Source organism: Thalassophryne amazonica, chromosome 2, assembly GCF_902500255.1.
Source record: "Thalassophryne amazonica chromosome 2, fThaAma1.1, whole genome shotgun sequence".
NCBI classification, from domain to species: domain Eukaryota; kingdom Metazoa; phylum Chordata; class Actinopteri; order Batrachoidiformes; family Batrachoididae; genus Thalassophryne; species Thalassophryne amazonica.
The window spans coordinates 2,982,841-3,004,316 of record NC_047104.1 but is presented as its reverse complement, the minus strand read 5'-3'; the positions used below and the strand labels follow the sequence as shown (position 1 = coordinate 3,004,316).

Here is a 21,476-nt window from a genome sequence, read left to right as displayed (position 1 = left end):
GCCCAGACCTGAATCTGACTGGCAGATGTGAAAATGTCTGTGCACCGACGCTCCACATCCAACCTGATGGAGCTTGAGAGGTGCTGCAAAGAGGAATGGACCAAACTAGCCAAAGATAGGTGCACCAAGCTTGTGGCATCATATTCAAGAAGACATGAGGCTGGAATTGCTGCCAAAGATGCATCAACAAAGTATTGATCAAAGGCTTTCTTAGTTTTTATTGTTAATAAATTGTGGAAAAAAACACTTTTGTCATGTTGTCATTATGGGGTGTTGTGTGTAGAATTTTGAGGGGAAAACATGAATTTCATCCATTTTGAAATAAGGCTGTAACATAAGTAAAGTTTTTTGGATACTCTATAAAAGACATTTTAACATGGAGGACACCAAGCGATGAAACGTTTCAGATGTTATTTTGTCCAGTTCTTCCTGCAAACACGTCTTCAGGTGTCCAACAGTCCTAATTGTTGCTGCTTCTTATATTTTGTCATTTCAAAATGCAAGAATGGATGAACATGAAGAAGTGAAATGAAGTTGAACACACAAAACATGAAATATTAGTTCATGTTTCTCTGCAGTGAAACATGAAATATTAGTTCATGTTTCTCTGCAGTGAAACATGAAATATTAGTTCATGTTTCTCTGCAGTGAAATAAAAACCCAGATAAATGTCAGGAGGACTTTTAAGTGGGTTTTTTTTTTTTTTTTAGTTGTAATATTTGAGTTCTCCGTTCTGAGGGCGTCGACCTCAACCCACATTTTCTGGTTTTCTGGACCAGTGAGGAATCAAATACTCGTCCCTGTTCTCCACATCACCAAGACAACGGGAATTCCTGGTCCTGGGTCCTGGGGACGGGACTCTGGTCCACATCGGGTCGTGGACTCGTTGGACTGTGTTGGAGTGAACTTTGAGGACTGTGGAAGAGAAACAAAGTGAGGGCTGTGGTCTCCTTTAAGGGTCCGGTTGTCCTCACAGAGACAGTCCATTGTGTGGAGTCCTCCCTGTGGGCGTGGCCCTGATCCTCGGGAGGAGACAGATGGAGGACAAAGAGGACACAGTGGTCTGACAGCGGACTCGACGTGGTCCTGGGTCCGGGTCCGGCTCTGGTCCCGACACGATGAGCCGTCCGGACCGCCGGCTCGGCGCTCTGGTTCCAGGTTTTTCTTCGGTCCGGTTCTTCTTGGTTCTGCTGACGGCGCTGCAGACGGACTCCGAGCCCGCAGGTCGGTCCACCTTTAAACCGGAAAAACTCACGTTTCAGCTGACTTTTTTTTTTTATATACGTGTGTGTGTGCGTGCATTTTGGCTGCAGAACGTGTCCGGGTCACGTTAACAGCAGCAGGGCCGCGCGGGGCCTTTCTGGGGCCGCGGGCCGCCTCTGGCCCCCCTCCGCCACTTCCGGATCACTTTACAGTTTTTACACTTCAAAACCTCTGAAACTTAAACCATAAACTTCAACTTGTACACATACTCATTATTTTCCAACGTGCTTCTCTTTATTAAAGGTTTTGCCACTTTTGATGATTTAAGTTATAAGAAGGATTTTTTTTTTTTTTTTTTTGGTATCAGTATCATTTTATTCCTTAACATTAAAATTCAGCACACCACCAGTGGACTCAGGTTGTGGACTTTATTTTGTTTGCATGATGTGTGTGTTACTTTTATGTATATCTTCTTACAACAGTAAATGAATTGTTTTAATTGAATTGAATTTATTAGGCACATATATGTTTAACAAAAATACCTCATACAAAAACAAAACTCAAAGTAGTAGTAGACAACGTAGTTAAAAGAAAGAAAAGAAAACAATGCACATAGTGCCCAGAAGTCGTAGACAGAAGCAACACTTATCAACACCTACACCCTCCATACAGTCAAATTAAACCAGGCTATGTGCCTGATGATGAACGATCATTTCAAATAAAATCTGAAGTGAAGTCACATATTTCCCAAACAGCTCCTATTACGTGCTCGTTACCACCAGACATTTTTGGTAGTAAGGATTCAAGTGTAGCAGACTCTTCATACAACACACAAACTCAACCTGTTTCATCAGATACATATTCAGAGAACATCATTTCTTTATATAAATATTTGAGCTGGTTCATATTTGGACATCGTCCAAGTTCCTCAGGTAGATTATTCCATTTTTTGGGGCCACAAATGGAGACACAGAAGCATTGCCTGGTCATCTGAGCACCCACAATTTTAAATTTATACAAACCCCTTAAATTATATATTCCTTCTCTTTGCGTAAAAATATCTTGAATTCTAAATGACAATTGCTTATTTTTCACTTTGTACATCAATTGAACAGTCTTAAACGTTATCATATCGTAGAGTTTTAATATTTTCAATTCAATGAACGATGGGTTGGTGTGATCACGATACCCTGCATTGTGGATTGTTCTTAATGCTCTTTTTTGAAGGATGAATAATGTTTGCACTGTAGTTTTATAGTTATTGCCCCAGACTTCAACACAATAAGTCAGGTAAGGTGCAATCGATGCTCAATACAGAGTGTAGTGATTTACCATCAAGAATGTGCTTAGCCTAATTTAAAACTGCAATACCTTTTGATACTTTCTTTTGAATATGTTGAATGTGAGCTTTCCAGTTGATTCTTTCATCATTAATCACACCTAACAACTTCTTCTCTTTGACACATTCTATGTTTACCCTTTGTATATTTAACTGTATTTGTGCGTCTTTTTTTATCATTCAAAATAACATTATTTTAGTTTTAGACCAATTTAATGACAGTTTGTTAATATGAAACCAACTCTTCAACTTTATCATTTCCAATCCTAAATCAGATAATAATTCAATCAATCAATCAATCAATTTTTTTATATAGCGCCAAATCACAACAAACAGTTGCCCCAAGGCGCTTTATATTGTAAGGCAAAGCCATACAATAATTATGTAAAACCCCAACGGTCAAAACGACCCCCTGTGAGCAAGCACTTGGCTACAGTGGGAAGGAAAAACTCCCTTTTAACAGGAAGAAACCTCCAGCAGAACCAGGCTCAGGGAGGGGCAGTCTTCTGAGGTCTGTTAGACCTCAGTGCTGCTTTTGATACTGTTGACCATAAAATTTTATTACAGAGATTAGAGCATGCCATAGGTATTAAAGGCACTGCGCTGCGGTGGTTTGAATCATATTTATCTAATAGATTACAATTTGTTCATGTAAATGGGGAATCTTCTTCACAGACTAAAGTTAATTATGGAGTTCCACAAGGTTCTGTGCTAGGACCAATTTTATTCACTTTATACATGCTTCCCTTAGGCAGTATTATTAGACGGTATTGCTTAAATTTTCATTGTTACGCAGATGATACCCAGCTTTATCTATCCATGAAGCCAGAGGACACACACCAATTAGCTAAACTGCAGGATTGTCTTACAGACATAAAGACATGGATGACCTCTAATTTCCTGCTTTTAAACTCAGATAAAACTGAAGTTATTGTACTTGGCCCCACAAATCTTAGAAACATGGTGTCTAACCAGATCCTTACTCTGGATGGCATTACCCTGACCTCTAGTAATACTGTGAGAAATCTTGGAGTCATTTTTGATCAGGATATGTCATTCAAAGCGCATATTAAACAAATATGTAGGACTGCTTTTTGCATTTACGCAATATCTCTAAAATCAGAAAGGTCTTGTCTCAGAGTGATGCTGAAAAACTAATTCATGCATTTATTTCCTCTAGGCTGGACTATTGTAATTCATTATTATCAGGTTGTCCTAAAAGTTCCCTAAAAAGCCTTCAGTTAATTCAAAATGCTGCAGCTAGAGTACTGACGGGGACTAGAAGGAGAGAGCATATCTCACCCATATTGGCCTCTCTTCATTGGCTTCCTGTTAATTCTAGAATAGAATTTAAAATTCTTCTTCTTACTTATAAGGTTTTGAATAATCAGGTCCCATCTTATCTTAGGGACCTCGTAGTACCATATCACCCCAATAGAGCGCTTCGCTCTCAGACTGCAGGCTTACTTGTAGTTCCTAGGGTTTGTAAGAGTAGAATGGGAGGCAGAGCCTTCAGCTTTCAGGCTCCTCTCCTGTGGAACCAGCTCCCAATTCAGATCAGGGAGACAGACACCCTCTCTACTTTTAAGATTAGGCTTAAAACTTTCCTTTTTGCTAAAGCTTATAGTTAGGGCTGGATCAGGTGACCCTGAACCATCCCTTAGTTATGCTGCTTTAGACGTAGACTGCTGGGGGGTTCCCATGATGCACTGTTTCTTTCTCTTTTTGCTCTGTATGCACCACTCTGCATTTAATCATTAGTGATCGATCTCTGCTCCCCTCCACAGCATGTCTTTTTCCTGGTTCTCTCCCTCAGCCCCAACCAGTCCCAGCAGAAGACTGCCCCTCCCTGAGCCTGGTTCTGCTGGAGGTTTCTTCCTGTTAAAAGGGAGTTTTTCCTTCCCACTGTAGCCAAGTGCTTGCTCACAGGGGGTCGTTTTGACCGTTGGGGTTTTACATAATTATTGTATGGCCTTGACTTACAATATAAAGCGCCTTGGGGCAACTGTTTGTTGTGATTTGGCGCTATATAAAAAAAAAAATTGATTGATTGATTGATTCTGCTGGGACTGACTCTGCAGATGATCAGTTAGCTGTTTTACAACTACCCTTTCAAGAATTTTTGAGAGAAAAGGAAGGTTGGAGATTGGCCTATAATTAGCTAAGATAGCTGGGTCAAGTGATGGCTTTTTAAGTAATGGTTTAATTACTGCCACCTTAAAAGCCTGTGGTACATAGCCAACTAACAAAGATAGATTGATCATATTTAAGATCGAAGCATTAAATAATGGTAGGGCTTCCTTGAGCAGCCTGGTAGGAATGGGGTCTAATAAACATGTTGATGGTTTGGATGAAGTAACTAATGAAAATAACTCAGACAGAACAATCGGAGAGAAAGAGTCTAACCAAATACCAGCATCACTGAAAGCAGCCAAAGATAACGATACATCTTTGGGATGGTTATGAGTAATTTTTTCTCTAATAGTTAAAATTGTGTTAGCAAAGAAAGTCATGAAGTCATTACTAGTTAAAGTTAATGGAATACTCAGCTCAATAGAGCTCTGATTCTTTGTCAGCCTGGCTACAGTGCTGAAAAGAAACCTGGGGTTGTTCTTATTTTCTTCAATTAGTGATGAGTAGAAAGATGTCCTAGCTTTACAGAGGGCTTTTTTATAGAGCAACAGACTCTTTTTCCAGGCTAAGTGAAGATCTTCTAAATTAGTGAGACGCCATTTCCTCTCCAACTTACGGGTTATCTGCTTTAAGCTACGAGTTTGTGAGTTATACCACGGAGTCAGGCACTTCTGATTTAAAGCTCTCTTTTTTAGAGGAGCTACAGCATCCAAAGTTGTCTTCAATGAGGATGTAAAACTATTGACGAGATACTCTATCTCACTTACAGAGTTTAGGTAGCTACTCTGCACTGTGTTGGTATATGGCATTAGAGAACATAAAGAAGGAATCATATCCTTAAACCTAGTTACGGCATTAGAGAACATAAAGAAGGAATCATATCCTTAAACCTAGTTACAGCGCTTTCTGAAAGACTTCTAGTGTAATGAAACTTATTCCCCACTGCTGGGTAGTCCATCAGAGTAAATGTAAATGTTATTAAGAAATGATCAGACAGAAGGGAGTTTTCAGGGAATACTGTTAAGTCTTCTATTTCCATACCATAAGTCAGAACAAGATCTAAGATATGATTAAAGTGGTGGGTGGACTCATTTACTTTTTGAGCAAAGCCAATAGAGTCTAATAATAAAAGTGGTTTTTGGGACTTCCAATTTGGATGGACAAGACTAAGAGTCAAGCTTTCAAATGAATTAAAGCTCTGTCTGGGTTTTTGATTAATTAATAAGCTGGAATGGAAGATTGCTGCTAATCCTCCGCCTCGGCCCGTGCTACGAGCATTCTGACAGTTAGTGTGACTCGGGAGTGTTGACTCATTTAAACTAACATATTCATCCTGCTGTAACCAGGTTTCTGTAAGGCAGAATAAATCAATATGTTGATCAATTATTATATCATTTACCAACAGGGACTTAGAAGAGAGAGACCTAATGTTTAATAGACCACATTTAACTGTTTTAGTCTGTGGTGCAGTTGAAGGTGCTATATTATTTTTTCTTTTTGAATTTTTATGCTTAAATAGATTTTTGCTGGTTATTGGTGGTCTGGGAGCAGGCACCGTCTCTACGGGGATGGGGTAATGAGGGGATGGCAGGGGAGAGAAGCTGCAGAGAGGTGTGTAAGACTACAACTCTGCTTCCTGGTCCCAACCCTGGATAGTCACGGTTTGGAGGATTTAAGAAAATTGGCCAGATTTCTAGAAATGAGAGCTGCTCCATCCAAAGTGGGATGGATGCCGTCTCTCCTAACAAGACCAGGTTTTCCCCAGAAGCTTTGCCAATTATCTATGAAGCCCACCTCATTTTTTGGACACCACTCAGACAGCCAGCAATTCAAGGAGAACATGCGACTAAACATGTCACTCCCGGTCTGATTGGGGAGGGGCCCAGAGAAAACTACAGAGTCCGACATTGTTTTTGCAAAGTTACACACCGATTCAATGTTAATTTTAGTGACCTCCGATTGGCGTAACCGGGTGTCATTACTGCCGACGTGAATTACAATCTTACCAAATTTACGCTTAGCCTTAGCCAGCAGTTTCAAATTTCCTTCAATGTCGCCTGCTCTGGCCCCCGGAAGACAATTATTTAATTGTTGCAAATTCAATAATTGTTGCAAATTATCTCCTGAACAAAACAGGTTTGTGACATGTGCAAAGAGAACTGCTCTGAACACATCCAAAACTTTACATAAATCGTTAATGTACAAAATAAATAACTTTGGTCCCAACACAGAACCCTGAGGAACCCCACAACCTATGTCCAGATACAAAGAACAGCAGTCCCCAAGTTTAACAAACTGCTTCCAGTTTTCCAAATAGCTTTTAATCCAATTCAGAGCCACCCTCTGATCCCGTACAGTTCCAGCTTTTGAAATAATATGTTGTGATTGATTGTGTCAAAAGCCTTTCATAGGTCAATAAATAAACCTAAAACTATTTCCCTTTTGTCCACATGTTTATTGATGTCTTCTACTGCATCGAGCAATGCCAGTGCAGTGGACCTTTTTGCTCTAAAACCATACTGACAGTCATCAAGTTGTGTCATTCTATAAATTTATCCAACCTGCTATTGTGAGGTTTTTCCAATATCTTTGAAAACTGTGACAATAAAGACACAGGCCTGTAATTAATAAAAAGATGTTTGTCACCAGATTTGAATAAAGGTATCACTTTTGCCACTTTGGGACAATTCCAGTTTGAAATGATTTATTAAATATATATGTTAATGGTTTGGCAATTTCAGTAATTATTTGCTTTACTAAGGACATATGTACGTCATTATACTTTTTGCTTTTACATGTACTAACTACATTAATAATTTCCCTTTCATCAACTGGGCCAAGAAACATTGTATGTGGATTTCTATCAATTAATTGCTGATTTCCCCATGTGCTGTGTGGAACGTCAGGTGCCAGATCTGACCCAACATTAGGAACAAATGTATTGAAAATATTCACTACTTGGTTCATGTTATATTCATCTTTGTTATTATAAGTAAAGTATATTGGATAGTTCTTTGATTTGGGTTTATTTGCTATAATAGTATTCAGTATTTTCCATGTTTCCTTTATGTTGTTTTTATTATTGTTTAGTATTTTTCCAAAGTATGATTTTTTTACAATTCCGCATAACAGTTGTTAATTTATTTTTATAGTCCTTATATATAATCTCTTCCTCTCTTCATTTACTTTTAATGAACTAACTCTTTGTATAGCATATTTTTCTTCTTACAAGCCTTTTGCAGCCCTTTTGTCATCCATGGGTTAGCCTTATATTTATTATTTGCACTGTACTGTATAATTGGACAATTTTTGTTGTCTATATCGAGAAATATATTTTCAAATTCAGAATATGCTAAATTAGCATCATGCTCTGTGTAAATGGACTTCCAAACCTGCAAAAGTAAATCATTTTTTAAGGCAGTGACAGCTTCTTCAGATTGCAGGCATTTACAATATTTTATTTTCTCATTACATTTTCTTTTTTAATTTATAAAAAGTGGTAAATGGTCACTAATATCATTAATTAATAAGCCACATAATGTTTTGGTGTTGATATCATTAGTAAATATATTATCAGTGAATGTAGCTGAATGTGAAGTTATTCTTGAAGGCCTCGTAATTTGTGGATATAAATTTAAGCTGTACATGGTATTAATGGAATCCTCTTCACTTTATGCTGATATGGATTTAACAGATCAATATTTACATCTCCACAGACAAATACTTGTTTATTACTCATCTGTGAAAAACACTTTCTATCCAGTTTTGAAAAAAATAATTTTGCTCTCTAAAGGAGTTGGAAATGCATGGAAGTGCTTTTCTCACATGAAAATCTTTTCTCTCAATTTGGTGAGTCACATGAGAGCGTCAGTGAGTGAGGAGAGCATACAGAGCAGCGCTACCATGTACGACTGGATCAGCGCCGTGTTGCTGTTTGTTTACCTGTGTTGTGGTCTGTCACCACCACCGGGCCGGGATCAGGCTCTAGCAGCCAGCCAGCTAACATCAGGCTGAGAACCGGTGTCCCGTCGAGATGAGGTGCGTCGCACTACTGCGCATGCGTGCGCATGTGCACATCGCTCTACCCCGGATTTGAAGACATCACCAGTCGAGATGAGGTGCCTCGCGCAACTGCACATGGGGAGATGATGTAACTCGCTCGACGTGCAACTGCGCATGCGCATTTTGTTTTTGGGTTTTTTTTTCCATCAAAGTTTATTTTATTAATTGTATTCAGTGTATTTATAGCCTAGTAAGTAAAACATTTTCTGTATTTTATGTTAGGAGCATAAATGTATGTATATGTATATTTTGCCTGTCGAAATAAGCTAACTCCAGTTTAAAAATACTTATCGTTTTATAGTGAGTAGATTTTATACATTACTAAGTTCAGATGAGCAATTTATACATTTACTTGCCCATCAAAATAAGCGAACTTCGTCAAGTAATTTTTTCAGTGAACACATATACAGTTACGCGAGGAACCTCATCTCGACGGAACACCGGCGTCCAGCAGCGGCTTACATGCTAACATTGGGCCGAGACTGGCCTTCTGCTGCAGCCAACCAGCTAGCATTCGGGCCGAGAACCGCTGTCCACCGGCGGCTTACCAGCTGCTGTGCTCAACAGTGGAGCCGGAATGGATGAAGACACTCTGGGAGAAATTCACTCCCTGGAGCAACAGGTTATTGATTTTTGGTTCTTCTAAGGACATCCATGTTCCCAGTCATGAGATTGCAGACTGCCACTCAATTCCAAAAAAGATAAAAAGTCTAAACCAGTTATTATCATCCAGTTTGCAAATTTAAGAACGATTTGTTAAGGCAAACAAAAATGTTGTGAGGAACTGGGGTGTATGTGAATGAACACTTGACAAAAAGAGCTCTAAGAAAACAGAAAAAAATGTGGCGTAAACTTATATCGCATATGTAATAATATTTAGCAGCTAGACTTTGTTTAACTGCGTTTTTGGTTTGTGGATTATTTTTTATGTCAGCTGATTCTTTCCAATTTACTCCTGCACAGGAGCGCAACTTAAATGTTTTTGATTACACTGAACATACATTTCATCATATTGAATATAATATAGATCCGGGTTGTTGTTTCTTGAAAATATTACTTACCATTGAAATTATTTTTCTGAAGAACAATTTAAACATTTTTTGTGTGAAATAGGACATTCTCCATTATACACTTTAATAGCAGAAGTCTTTCTATGAACTCGTCAAAAATTAAGAATTGTTTAAATAATGCAAATTGACATTTTTCAGTTAATGCAATTTTTGAGATGTGAATTGAAAGATGAGCATATTGACACTGTCCAGTATGAGGGTTATGATTTTTTTTTGCTACTAATAGGATGAATAAACAGGGTGGTGGTATGGCACTTTATGTTAGGTCTACTTATCACTGTGAAGTTATTCAGAATATGTGTTTTTCTTTGGAAAATATGGAATGTGTTACTGTGGAAATTAAACATAAAAATCATAAAATATAATTATAAGTTGTGTCTATAGAGCACCAGAATCAAACATAAAACATTTTGTGGAAAAACTGACTGAGATGTACAACTTTATTAGAAATAAGAAGCTTTTATTTGTTTGTGGACACTTCAACATAGACTTCTTAAATTCTCATGGTCAAATAAATATAACTGAATTTATCAGTTTTGTGTTTTGTATGGGAATGTATCCAGTGATTGCCCATCCAACAAGGATTACTGCCAATACAGCGACATTTATTGATAATGTATTGACAAACGTTACCATGCGGAATTTAGAGGGGGGGTTTCTTATGAGTGACATCAGTGATCATTTGCCGGCTTTTACAAATTTCAAAAGGAAAATAACAGAGGAAACTTTGGAAATTTTTAGACTAGATTTAAGAAATCAAAACTGGAGTGACGTTTATGTTGAGGACATTGATCAATCTTATGAGTAATTTTCTATTATTTCCAATTATATGATAAACATTTCCATATAATTGGACATAATATAAACTGGATATAATATAAAACATGTAGGTTACAAATGATCTTCTTATGGCCTCAGACAGTGGACTCATCTCTGTGCTTGTTCTGTTAGACCTCAGTGCAGCTTTTGATACTGTTGACCATAACATTTTATTACAGAGATTAGAGCATGCCATAGGTATTAAAGGCACTGCGCTGCAGTTGTTTGAATCATATTTATCTAATAGATTACAATTTGTTCCTGTAAATGGGGAATCTTCTTCACAGACTAAGGTTAATTATGGAGTTCCACAACGTTCTGTGCTAGGACCAATTTTATTCACTTTATACATGTTTCCCTTAGGCAGTATTATTAGACGGTATTGCTTAAATTTTCATTGTTACGCAGATAATACCCAGCTTTATCTATCCATGAAGCCAGAGGACACACACCAATTAGCTAAACTGCAGGAATGTCTTTCAGACATAAAGACATGGATGACCTCTAATTTGCTGCTTTTAAATTCAGATAAAACTGAAGTTATTGTACTTGGCCCCACAAATCTTAGAAACATGGTGTCTAACCAGATCCTTACTTTGGATGGCATTACCCTGACCTCTAGTAATACTGTGAGAAATCTTGGAGTCATTTTTGATCAGGATATGTCATTCAAAGCGCATATTAAACAAATATGTAGGACTGCTTTTCTGCATTTGCGCAATATCTCTAAAATTAGAAAGGTCTTGTCTCAGAGTGATGCTGAAAAACTAATTCATGCATTTATTTCCTCTAGGCTGGACTATTGTAATTCATTATTATCAGGTTGTCCTAAAAGTTCCCTGAAAAGCCTTCAGTTAATTCAAAATGCTGCAGCTAGAGTACTGACGGGGACTAGAAGGAGAGAGCATATCTCAGCCATATTGGCCTCTCTTCATTGGCTTCCTGTTAATTCTAGAATAGAATTTAAATGTTGGGAAAGTGTCAGTACACGGACCCACAACAGGGGGCGCAAATGAACGGACAATGGAGAAAGTCAAATAACAAGGCTTTACTGTTGTGAACGTGCACAACGAATACAACCAATCATGGAAATGGACAACAGTCAATTCACAAAAGTGTCGTGTGGGCAGGCTCGAAGATAGGAGACGCCTCTCCAAGGTAAGACCGGAACCACACGGCTTCCTCCGCCACAGGACCCCGGGAATACTGGAGCCGCCAAGTCCCGAACTCCCAGGTGGCCACTGCCTCCGCGTGTCGGACCTGGTACTGCTGGCGAGGAACAAAGAACAGTTAGATGGGGGCGCGTTTGCACCCAAGACTCCGAACAGCAGGGAAGTTACCTCCACCTCTCGTTGGAACAGTAATCCACAATCTAAGCACTAATCCAAAAGGATACACTCCGTCAGCTTTGATACGTTACCTTTCAGGTAGAAACGATATCTCGGAAATGAGGTGGAGATGCTGTCCTGCTGATATACCCCACTGATGATTGCTGTCAGCTGTCTCAGGTGATGGGTGACAGCTGTCACCTTGGCTGCTCCTGTGAGGCGGCGGCGCCCTCTGGTGCCTGGAGCCCGCACTCCAGGCAGGGCGCCCACTGGTGGTGGTGGGCCAGCAGTACCTCCTCTTCAGCGGCCCACACAACATTAAAATTCTTCTTCTTACTTATAAGGTTTTGAACAACCAGGTCCCATCTTGTCTTAGGGACCTCATAGTACCATATCACCCCAATAGAGCGCTTCGCTCTCAGACTGCAGGCTTACTTGTAGTTCCTAGGGTTTGTAAGAGTAGAATGGGAGGCAGAGCCTTCAGCTTTCAGGCTCCTCTCCTGTGGAACCAGCTCCCAATTCAGATCAGGGAGACAGACACCCTCTCTACTTTTAAGATTAGGCTTAAAACTTTCCTTTTTGCTAAAGCTTATAGTTAGGGCTGGATCAGGTGACCCTGAACCATCCCTTAGTTATGCTGCTATAGACTTAGACTGCTGGGGGGTTCCCATGATGCACTGAGTGTTTCTTTCTCTTTTTGCTCTGTATGCACCACTCTCCATTTAATCATTAGTGATTGATCTCTGCTCCCCTCCACAGCATGTCTTTTTCCTGGTTCTCTCCCTCAGCCCCAACCAGTCCCAGCAGAAGACTGCCCCTCCCTGAGCCTGGTTCTGCTGGAGGTTTCTTCCTGTTAAAAGGGAGTTTTTCCTTCCCACTGTCGCCAAGTGCTTGCTCACAGGGGGTCGTTTTGACCGTTGGGGTTTTTCTGTAATTATTGTATGGCCTTGCCTTACAATATAAAGTGCCTTGGGGCAACTGTTTGTTGTGATTTGATCACTAAAATTAACATTGAATCAGTGTGTAACTTTGCAAAAACAATGTCGGACTCTGTAGTTTTCTCTGGGCCCCTCCCCAATCGGACCGGGAGTGACATGTTTAGCCGCATGTTCTCCTTGAATTGCTGGCTGTCTGAGTGGTGTCCAAAAAATGAGGTGGGCTTCATAGATAATTGGCAAAGTTTCTGGGGAAAACCTGGTCTTGTTAGGAGAGACGGCATCCATCCCACTTTGGATGGAGCAGCTCACATCTCTAGAAATCTGGTCAATTTTCTTAAATCCTCCAAACCGTGACTATCCAGGGTTGGGACCAGGAAGCAGAGTTGTAGTCTTACACACCTCTCTGCAGCTTCTCTCCCCCTGCCATCCCCTCATTACCCCATCCCCGTAGAGACGGTGCCTGCTCCCAGACCACCAATAACCAGCAAAAATCTATTTAAGCATAAAAATTCAAAAAGAAAAAATAATATAGCACCTTCAACTGCACCACAGACTAAAACAGTTAAATGTGGTCTATTAAACATTAGGTCTCTCTCTTCTAAGTCCCTGTTAGTAAATTATATAATAATTGATCAACATATTGATTTATTCTGCCTTACAGAAACCTGGTTACAGCAAGATGAATATGTTAGTTTAAATGAGTCAACACCCCCGAGTCACACTAACTGCCAGAATGCTCGTAGCACGGGCCGAGGCAGAGGATTAGCAGCAATCTTCCATTCCAGCTTATTAATTAATCAAAAACCCAGACAGAGCTTTAATTCATTTGAAAGCTTGACTCTTAGTCTTGTCCATCCAAATTGGAAGTCCCAAAAAACAGTTTTATTTGTTATTATCTATCGTCCACCTGGTCGTTACTGTGAGTTTCTCTGTGAATTTTCAGACCTTTTGTCTGACTTAGTGCTTAGCTCAGATAAGATAATTATAGTGGGCGATTTTAACATCCACACAGATGCTGAGAATGACAGCCTCAACACTGCATTTAATCTATTATTAGACTCAATTGGCTTTGCTCAAAATGTAAATGAGTCCACCCACCACTTTAATCATATCTTAGATCTTGTTCTGACGTATGGTATGGAAATTGAAGACATTACACTAGAAGTCTTTCAGAAAGCGCTGTAACTAGGTTTAAGGATATGATTCCTTCTTTATGTTCTCTAATGCCATGTACCAACACAGGGCAGAGTAGCTACCTAAACTCTGTAAGTGAGATAGAGTATCTCGACAATAGTTTTACATCCTCATTGAAGACAACTTTGGATGCTGTAGCTCCTCTGAAAAAGAGAGCTTTAAATCAGAAGTGCCTGACTCCGTGGTATAACTCTCAAACTCGCAGCTTAAAGCAGATAACCCGTAAGTTGGAGAGGAAATGGCGTCTCACTAATTTAGATCTTCACTTAGCCTGGAAAAAGAGTCTGTTGCTCTATTAAAAAGCCCTCCGTAAAGCTAGGACATCTTACTACTCATCACTAATTGAAGAAAATAAGAACAACCCCAGGTTTCTTTTCAGCACTGTAGCCAGGCTGACAAAGAGTCAGAGCTCTATTGAGCTGAGTATTCCTTTAACTTTAACTAGTAATGACTTCATGACTTTCTTTGCTAATAAAATTTTAACTATTAGAGAAAAAATTACTCATAACCATCCCAAAGATGTATCGTTATCTTTGGCTGCTTTCAGGGATTCCGGTATTTGGTTAGACTCTTTCTCTCCGATTGTTCTGTCTGAGTTATTTTCATTAGTTACTTCATCCAAACCATCAACATGTTTATTAGACCCCATTCCTACCAGGCTGCTCAAGGAAGCCCTACCATTAATTAATGCTTCGATCTTAAATATGATCAATCTATCTTTATTAGTTGGCTATGTACCACAGGCTTTTAAGGTGGCAGTAATTAAACCATTACTTAAAAAGCCATCACTTGACCCAGCTATCTTAGCTAATTATAGGCCAATCTCCAACCTTCCTTTTCTCACAAAAATTCTTGAAAGGGTAGTTGTAAAACAGCTAACTGATCATCTGCAGAGGAATGGTCTATTTGAAGAGTTTCAGTCAGGTTTTAGAATTCATCATAGTACAGAAACAGCATTAGTGAAGGTTACAAATGATCTTCTTATGGCCTCGGACAGTGGACTCATCTCTGTGCTTGTTCTGTTAGACCTCAGTGCTGCTTTTGATACTGTTGACCATAAAATTTTATTACAGAGATTAGAGCATGCCATAGGTATTAAAGGCACTGTGCTGCGGTGGTTTGATTCATATTTATCTAACAGATTTGGGGTTGGGGTTTTTACGTAATTATTGTATGGCTTTTGCCTTACAATATAAAGCTCCTTGGGGCAACTGTTTGTTGTGATTTGGCGCTATATAAATAAAATTGATTGATTGATAGTTATTAAGGAAAATAAAACTATAGCAGATCACTTTAATGATTACTTTGTTAATGTGGGTAAAAATTTATCAAACTCAATTGTATCTTCTGGAACGTGCTCTTTGGATTACAGAGAAAAAAAAATTATAAATTTCAGGACTCATTGTTCATAAAAGATACAAATACAAAGTGATATATAACACATATCTGTTAATTTTAAAATAATGCACTAATTCTGAAGATTTGAACAATAACACAGATGCCCAAAGGGGATTATGGGTAAACTAAGCCTCTGCGCATAGTGATTGGTTGATTCATTCATTCTATGTAAAAACCAACACAAGTGAATCAATGTAACGTGTTGGTGTGTGCAAATAAATGTGCTTTTGTAAAATATGTCATTTTTTTTCATTTGTATATAAAAAAGAAAGAAATTTTTAAGATCCCGCTAGACTGCGACGAAGCACACGCGTAATGACATCACAACTCTATCCGGTAAGGAAGACGAGGTTTCTTTCAGTAACAAGAACTGTCAAAAAACTTTCTCATGTGTTGGATTTGTGTGGCGACAGGAATAGCTGTTTGAATGCTTGAATAACAGTGTCAGTCGCAAATAGAAATGCATCAATCAGTCGCTCCGTGAAGCGTCATAACATCTGATCAGTTAGCGGCTCGGTGCGGTGTCATAACGCATCAATCAGTCGCTCCGTGAAGCGTCATAACATCTGATCAGTTAGCGGCTCGGTGCGGTGTCATAACGCATCAATCAGTCGCTCCGTGAAGCGTCATAACATCTGATCAGTTAGCGGCTCGGTGCGGTGTCATAACGCATCAATCAGTCGCTCCGTGAAGCGTCATAACATCTGATCAGTTAGCGGCTCGGTGCGGTGTCATAACGCATCAATCAGTCGCTCCGTGAAGCGTCATAACATCTGATCAGTTAGCGGCTCGGTGCGGTGTCATAACGCATCAATCAGTCGCGTGAGGCGTCATAACATCCGATCGGTTAGCGGCTCGGTGCGGTGTCATGACAGATCAATCAGTCGCTCCGTGAGGCGTCATAACATCCGATCGGTTAGCGGCTCGGTGCGGTGTCATAACGCATCAATCAGTCGCGTGAGGCGTCATAACATCCGATCGGTTAGCGGCTCGGTGCGGTGTTATAACAGATCAATCAGTCGCTCCGTGAGGCGTCATAACATCCGATCGGTTAGTGGCTCGGTGCGGTGTCATAACGCATCAATCAGTCGCATGAGGCGTCATAACATCCGATCGGTTAGCGGCTCGGTGCGGTGTCATAACAGATCAATCAGTCGCTCCGTGAGGCGTCATATCATCCGATCGGTTAGCGGCTCGGTGCGGTGTCATAACGCATCAATCAGTCGCATGAGGCGTCATAACATCCAATCGGTTAGCGGCTCCGTGCGGTGTTATAACAGATCAATCAGTCGCTCCGTGAGGCGTCATAACATCCAATCGGTTAGCGGCTCGGTGCGGTGTTATAACAGATCAATCAGTCGCTCCGTGAGGTGTCATAACATCCGATCGGTTAGTGGCTCGGTGCGGTGTCATAACGCATCAATCAGTCGCTCCGTGAGGCATCATAACATCCGATCGGTTAGTGGCTCGGTGCGGTGTCATAACGCATCAATCAGTCGCTCCGTGAGGCGTCATAACATCCGATCGGTTAGCGGCTCGGTGCGGTGTTATAACGCATCAATCAGTCACTCCGTGAGGCGTCATAACATCCGATCGGTTAGCGGCTCGGTGCGGTGTCATAACAGATCAATCAGTCGCTCCGTGAGGCGTCATATCATCCGATCGGTTAGCGGCTCGGTGCGGTGTCATAACACATCAATCAGTCGCTCCGTGAGGCGTCATATCGTCCGATCGGTTAGCGGCTCGGTGCGGTGTCATAACGCATCAATCAGTCGCTCCGTGAGGCGTCATATCATCCGATCGGTTAGTGGCTCGGTGCGGTGTCATAACGCATCAATCAGTCGCGTGAGGCGTCATAACATCCGATCGGTTAGCGGCTCGGTGCGGTGTTATAACAGATCAGTCAGTCGCTCCGTGAGGCGTCATAACATCCGATCGGTTAGCGGCTCGGTGCGGTGTCATAACGCATCAATCAGTCGCGTGAGGCGTCATAACATCCGATCGGTTAGTGGCTCGGTGCGGTGTCATAACGCATCAATCAGTCGCGTGAGGCGTCATAACATCCGATCGGTTAGTGGCTCGGTGCGGTGTCATAACGCATCAATCAGTCGCGTGAGGCGTCATAACATCCGATCGGTTAGCGGCTCGGTGCGGTGTCATAACAGATCAATCAGTCGCGTGAGGCGTCATAACATCCGATCGGTTAGTGGCTCAGTGCGGTGTCATAACAGATCAATCAGTCGCTCCGTGAGGCGTCATATCATCCGATCGGTTAGTGGCTCGGTGCGGTGTCATAACGCATCAATCAGTCGCTCCGTGAGGCGTCATAACATCCGATCGGTTAGCGGCTCGGTGCAGTGTTATAACAGATCAATCAGTCGCTCCTTGAAGCGTCATAACATCCGATCGGTTAGCGGCTCTGTGCGGTGTTATAACGCATCAATCAGTCACTCCGTGATGCGACATAACATCCGATCGGTTAGCGGCTCGGTGCGGTGTCATAACGCATCAATCAGTCGCGTGAGGCGTCATAACATCCGATCGGTTAGCGGCTCGGTGCGGTGTTATAACAGATCAATCAGTCGCTCCGTGAGGCGTCATAACATCCCATCAGTTAGTGGCTCGGTGCGGTGTCATAACGCATCAATCAGTCGCGTGTGGCGTCATAACATCCGATCGGTTAGCGGCTCGGTGCAGTGTCATAACAGATCAATCAGTCGCTCCGTGAGGCATCATAACATCCGATTGGTTAGCGGCTCGGTGCGGTGTCATAACAGATCAATCAGTCGCTCCGTGAGGCGTCATATCATCCGAACGGTTAGCGGCTCGGTGCGGTGTCATAACGCATCAATCAGTCGCTCCGTGAGGCGTCATAACATCCAATCGGTTAGCGGCTCGGTGCGGTGTTATAACAGATCAATCAGTCGCTCCGTGAGGCATCATAACATCCAATCGGTTAGCGGCTCAGTGCGGTGTTATAACAGATCAATCAGTCGCTCCGTGAGGCGTCATAACATCCGATCGGTTAGTGGCTCGGTATGGTGTCATAACGCATCAATCAGTCGCGTGAGGCGTCATAACATCCGATTGGTTAGCGGCTCGGTGCGGTGTTATAACAGATCAGTCAGTCGCTCCGTGAGGCGTCATAACATCCGATCGGTTAGCGGCTCGGTGCGGTGTCATAACGCATCAATCAGTCGCGTGAGGCGTCATAACATCCGATCGGTTAGCGGCTCGGTGCGGTGTCATAACGCATCAATCAGTCGCGTGAGGCGTCATAACATCCGATCGGTTAGCGGCTCGGTGCGGTGTCATAACAGATCAATCAGTCGCGTGAGGCGTCATAACATCCGATTGGTTAGTGGCTCGGTGCGGTGTCATGACAGATCAATCAGTCGCTCCGTGAGGCGTCATATCATCCGATCGGTTAGTGGCTCGGTGCGGTGTCATAACGCATCAATCAGTCGTTCCGTGAGGCGTCATAACATCCGATCGGTTAGCGGCTCTGTGCAGTGTTATAACGCATCAATCAGTCACTCCGTGAGGCGTCATAACATCCGATCGGTTAGCGGCTCGGTGCGGTGTTAGATCAATCAATCGCTCCGTGAAGCGTCATAACATCAAGCCTGGTTCACCTGACAAGATAATTAGGCCGAAATCGGACCCGATCTTTCCCTTACGACAATCTTAAGGACGCCCCCCGACAATCGTGATGACGCTAAATATAATCTTATCAGATATTCCTGCCATGTGGTGTGTTAAGAAGGACGTGAGGAGCTAAATGTGACATGCAGCCAATTAGAAAGCGAGGTGTCTGACCTGGGAATGTTCGTGTGTGAAATCTGTTCATGTGTGTTGTTTTTACCGCGTGGGTTAGGGTTAGGGTTTGACGCACACTGTACACACACACGCACACTGTACAACTATACCTGTCCGATCTATGATTTGTTTTTATCTCCACGTGTGTGGTCTGTCAGGTTTTGGAAACCTACAGATAATTTTAAAATCCTGCGGTAGACAACACTGTGATATAACCGGTCTCCAGTAGATGGCAGTGTTCTATGCATTTTGATGCCAGTTATATCACACGGCCTTAATCACAATTTAACAGACTTTTCGGCTTTTGGAAAAGCAACCTGAGCTTCTTCTGGCATGTTTACATAAAACAAACACAATAACAACGTCTATAAACCCAGAGAATATATTCACGAGAGTTTTAGGCACAATATACAAAGAGTTTAATGCTGTTGTCTGTGTGGAGCCTGATCATAGCATCTCAAATTCATTTCTCCTTTCGTGAACTTTTACCCATAATGCACACCATGTCAATCAATCAATCAATCAATTTTTTTTTTTATATAGCGCCAAATCACAACAAACAGTTGCCCCAAGGCGCTTTATATTGTAAGGCAAGGCCATACAATAATTATGTAAAACCCCAACGGTCAAAACGACCCCCTGTGAGCAAGCACTTGGCTACAGTGGGAAGGAAAAACTCCCTTTTAACAGGAAGAAACCTCCAGCGGCTCCGTGCGGTGTTATAACAGATCAATCAGTCGCTCCGTGAGGCGTCATAACATCCAATCGGTTAGCGGCTCGGTGCGGTGTTATAACAGATCAATCAGTCGCTCCGTGAGGCGTCATAACATCCGATCGGTTAGTGGCTCGGTGCGGTGTCATAACGCATCAATCAGTCGCGTGAGGCGTCATAACATCCGATCGGTTAGCGGCTCGGTGCGGTGTTATAACAGATCAGTCAGTCGCTCCGTGAGGCATCATAACATCCGATCGGTTAGTGGCTCGGTGCGGTGTCATAACGCATCAATCAGTCGCTCCGTGAGGCGTCATAACATCCGATCGGTTAGCGGCTCGGTGCGGTGTTATAACGCATCAATCAGTCACTCCGTGAGGCGTCATAACATCCGATCGGTTAGTGGCTCGGTGCGGTGTCATAACGCATCAATCAGTCGCTCCGTGAGGCGTCATAACATCCGATCGGTTAGCGGCTCGGTGCGGTGTCATAACAGATCAATCAGTCGCTCCGTGAGGCGTCATATCATCCGATCGGTTAGCGGCTCGGTGCGGTGTCATAACACATCAATCAGTCGCTCCGTGAGGCGTCATATCATCCGATCGGTTAGCGGCTCGGTGCGGTGTCATAACGCATCAATCAGTCGCTCCGTGAGGCGTCATATCATCCGATCGGTTAGCGGCTCGGTGCGGTGTCATAACGCATCAATCAGTCGCGTGAGGCGTCATAACATCCGATCGGTTAGCGGCTCGGTGCGGTGTTATAACAGATCAGTCAGTCGCTCCGTGAGGCGTCATAACATCCGATCGGTTAGCGGCTCGGTGCGGTGTCATAACGCATCAATCAGTCGCGTGAGGCGTCATAACATCCGATCGGTTAGCGGCTCGGTGCGGTGTCATAACAGATCAATCAGTCGCGTGAGGCGTCATAACATCCGATCGGTTAGTGGCTCGGTGCGGTGTCATAACAGATCAATCAGTCGCTCCGTGAGGCGTCATATCATCCGATCGGTTAGTGGCTCGGTGCGGTGTCATAACGCATCAATCAGTCGCTCCGTGAGGTGTCATAACATCCGATCGGTTAGCGGCTCGGTGCAGTGTTATAACAGATCAATCAGTCGCTCCATGAAGCGTCATAACATCCGATCGGTTAGCGGCTCTGTGCGGTGTTATAACGCATCAATCAGTCACTCCGTGATGCGACATAACATCCGATCGGTTAGCGGCTCGGTGCGGTGTCATAACGCATCAATCAGTCGCATGAGGCGTCATAACATCCGATCGGTTAGCGGCTCGGTGCGGTGTTATAACAGATCAATCAGTCGCTCCGTGAGGCGTCATAACATCCGATCAGTTAGCGGCTCGGTGCGGTGTCATAACGCATCAATCAGTCGCGTGTGGCGTCATAACATCCGATCGGTTAGCGGCTCGGTGCGGTGTTATAACAGATCAATCAGTCGCT

At 42.3% G+C, this 21,476-nt stretch overlaps 1 protein-coding gene across 2 annotated transcripts in view; it reads left to right on the top strand.

The window, feature by feature from the left end:
* The first annotated feature begins 919 nt into the window (after positions 1 to 919).
* Positions 920 to 21,476, top strand: part of LOC117521670 (A disintegrin and metalloproteinase with thrombospondin motifs 7) — a 220,760-nt gene continuing 200,203 nt past the window's right edge. For both annotated transcript variants that reach the window (XM_034183002.1, XM_034183010.1), the window contains exon 1: positions 920 to 1,224. In XM_034183002.1, coding sequence (XP_034038893.1) covers positions 1,119 to 1,224 — 106 coding nt within the window. In that variant the 5' untranslated portion in view covers positions 920 to 1,118. The remainder of the gene's footprint in view (positions 1,225 to 21,476) is intronic.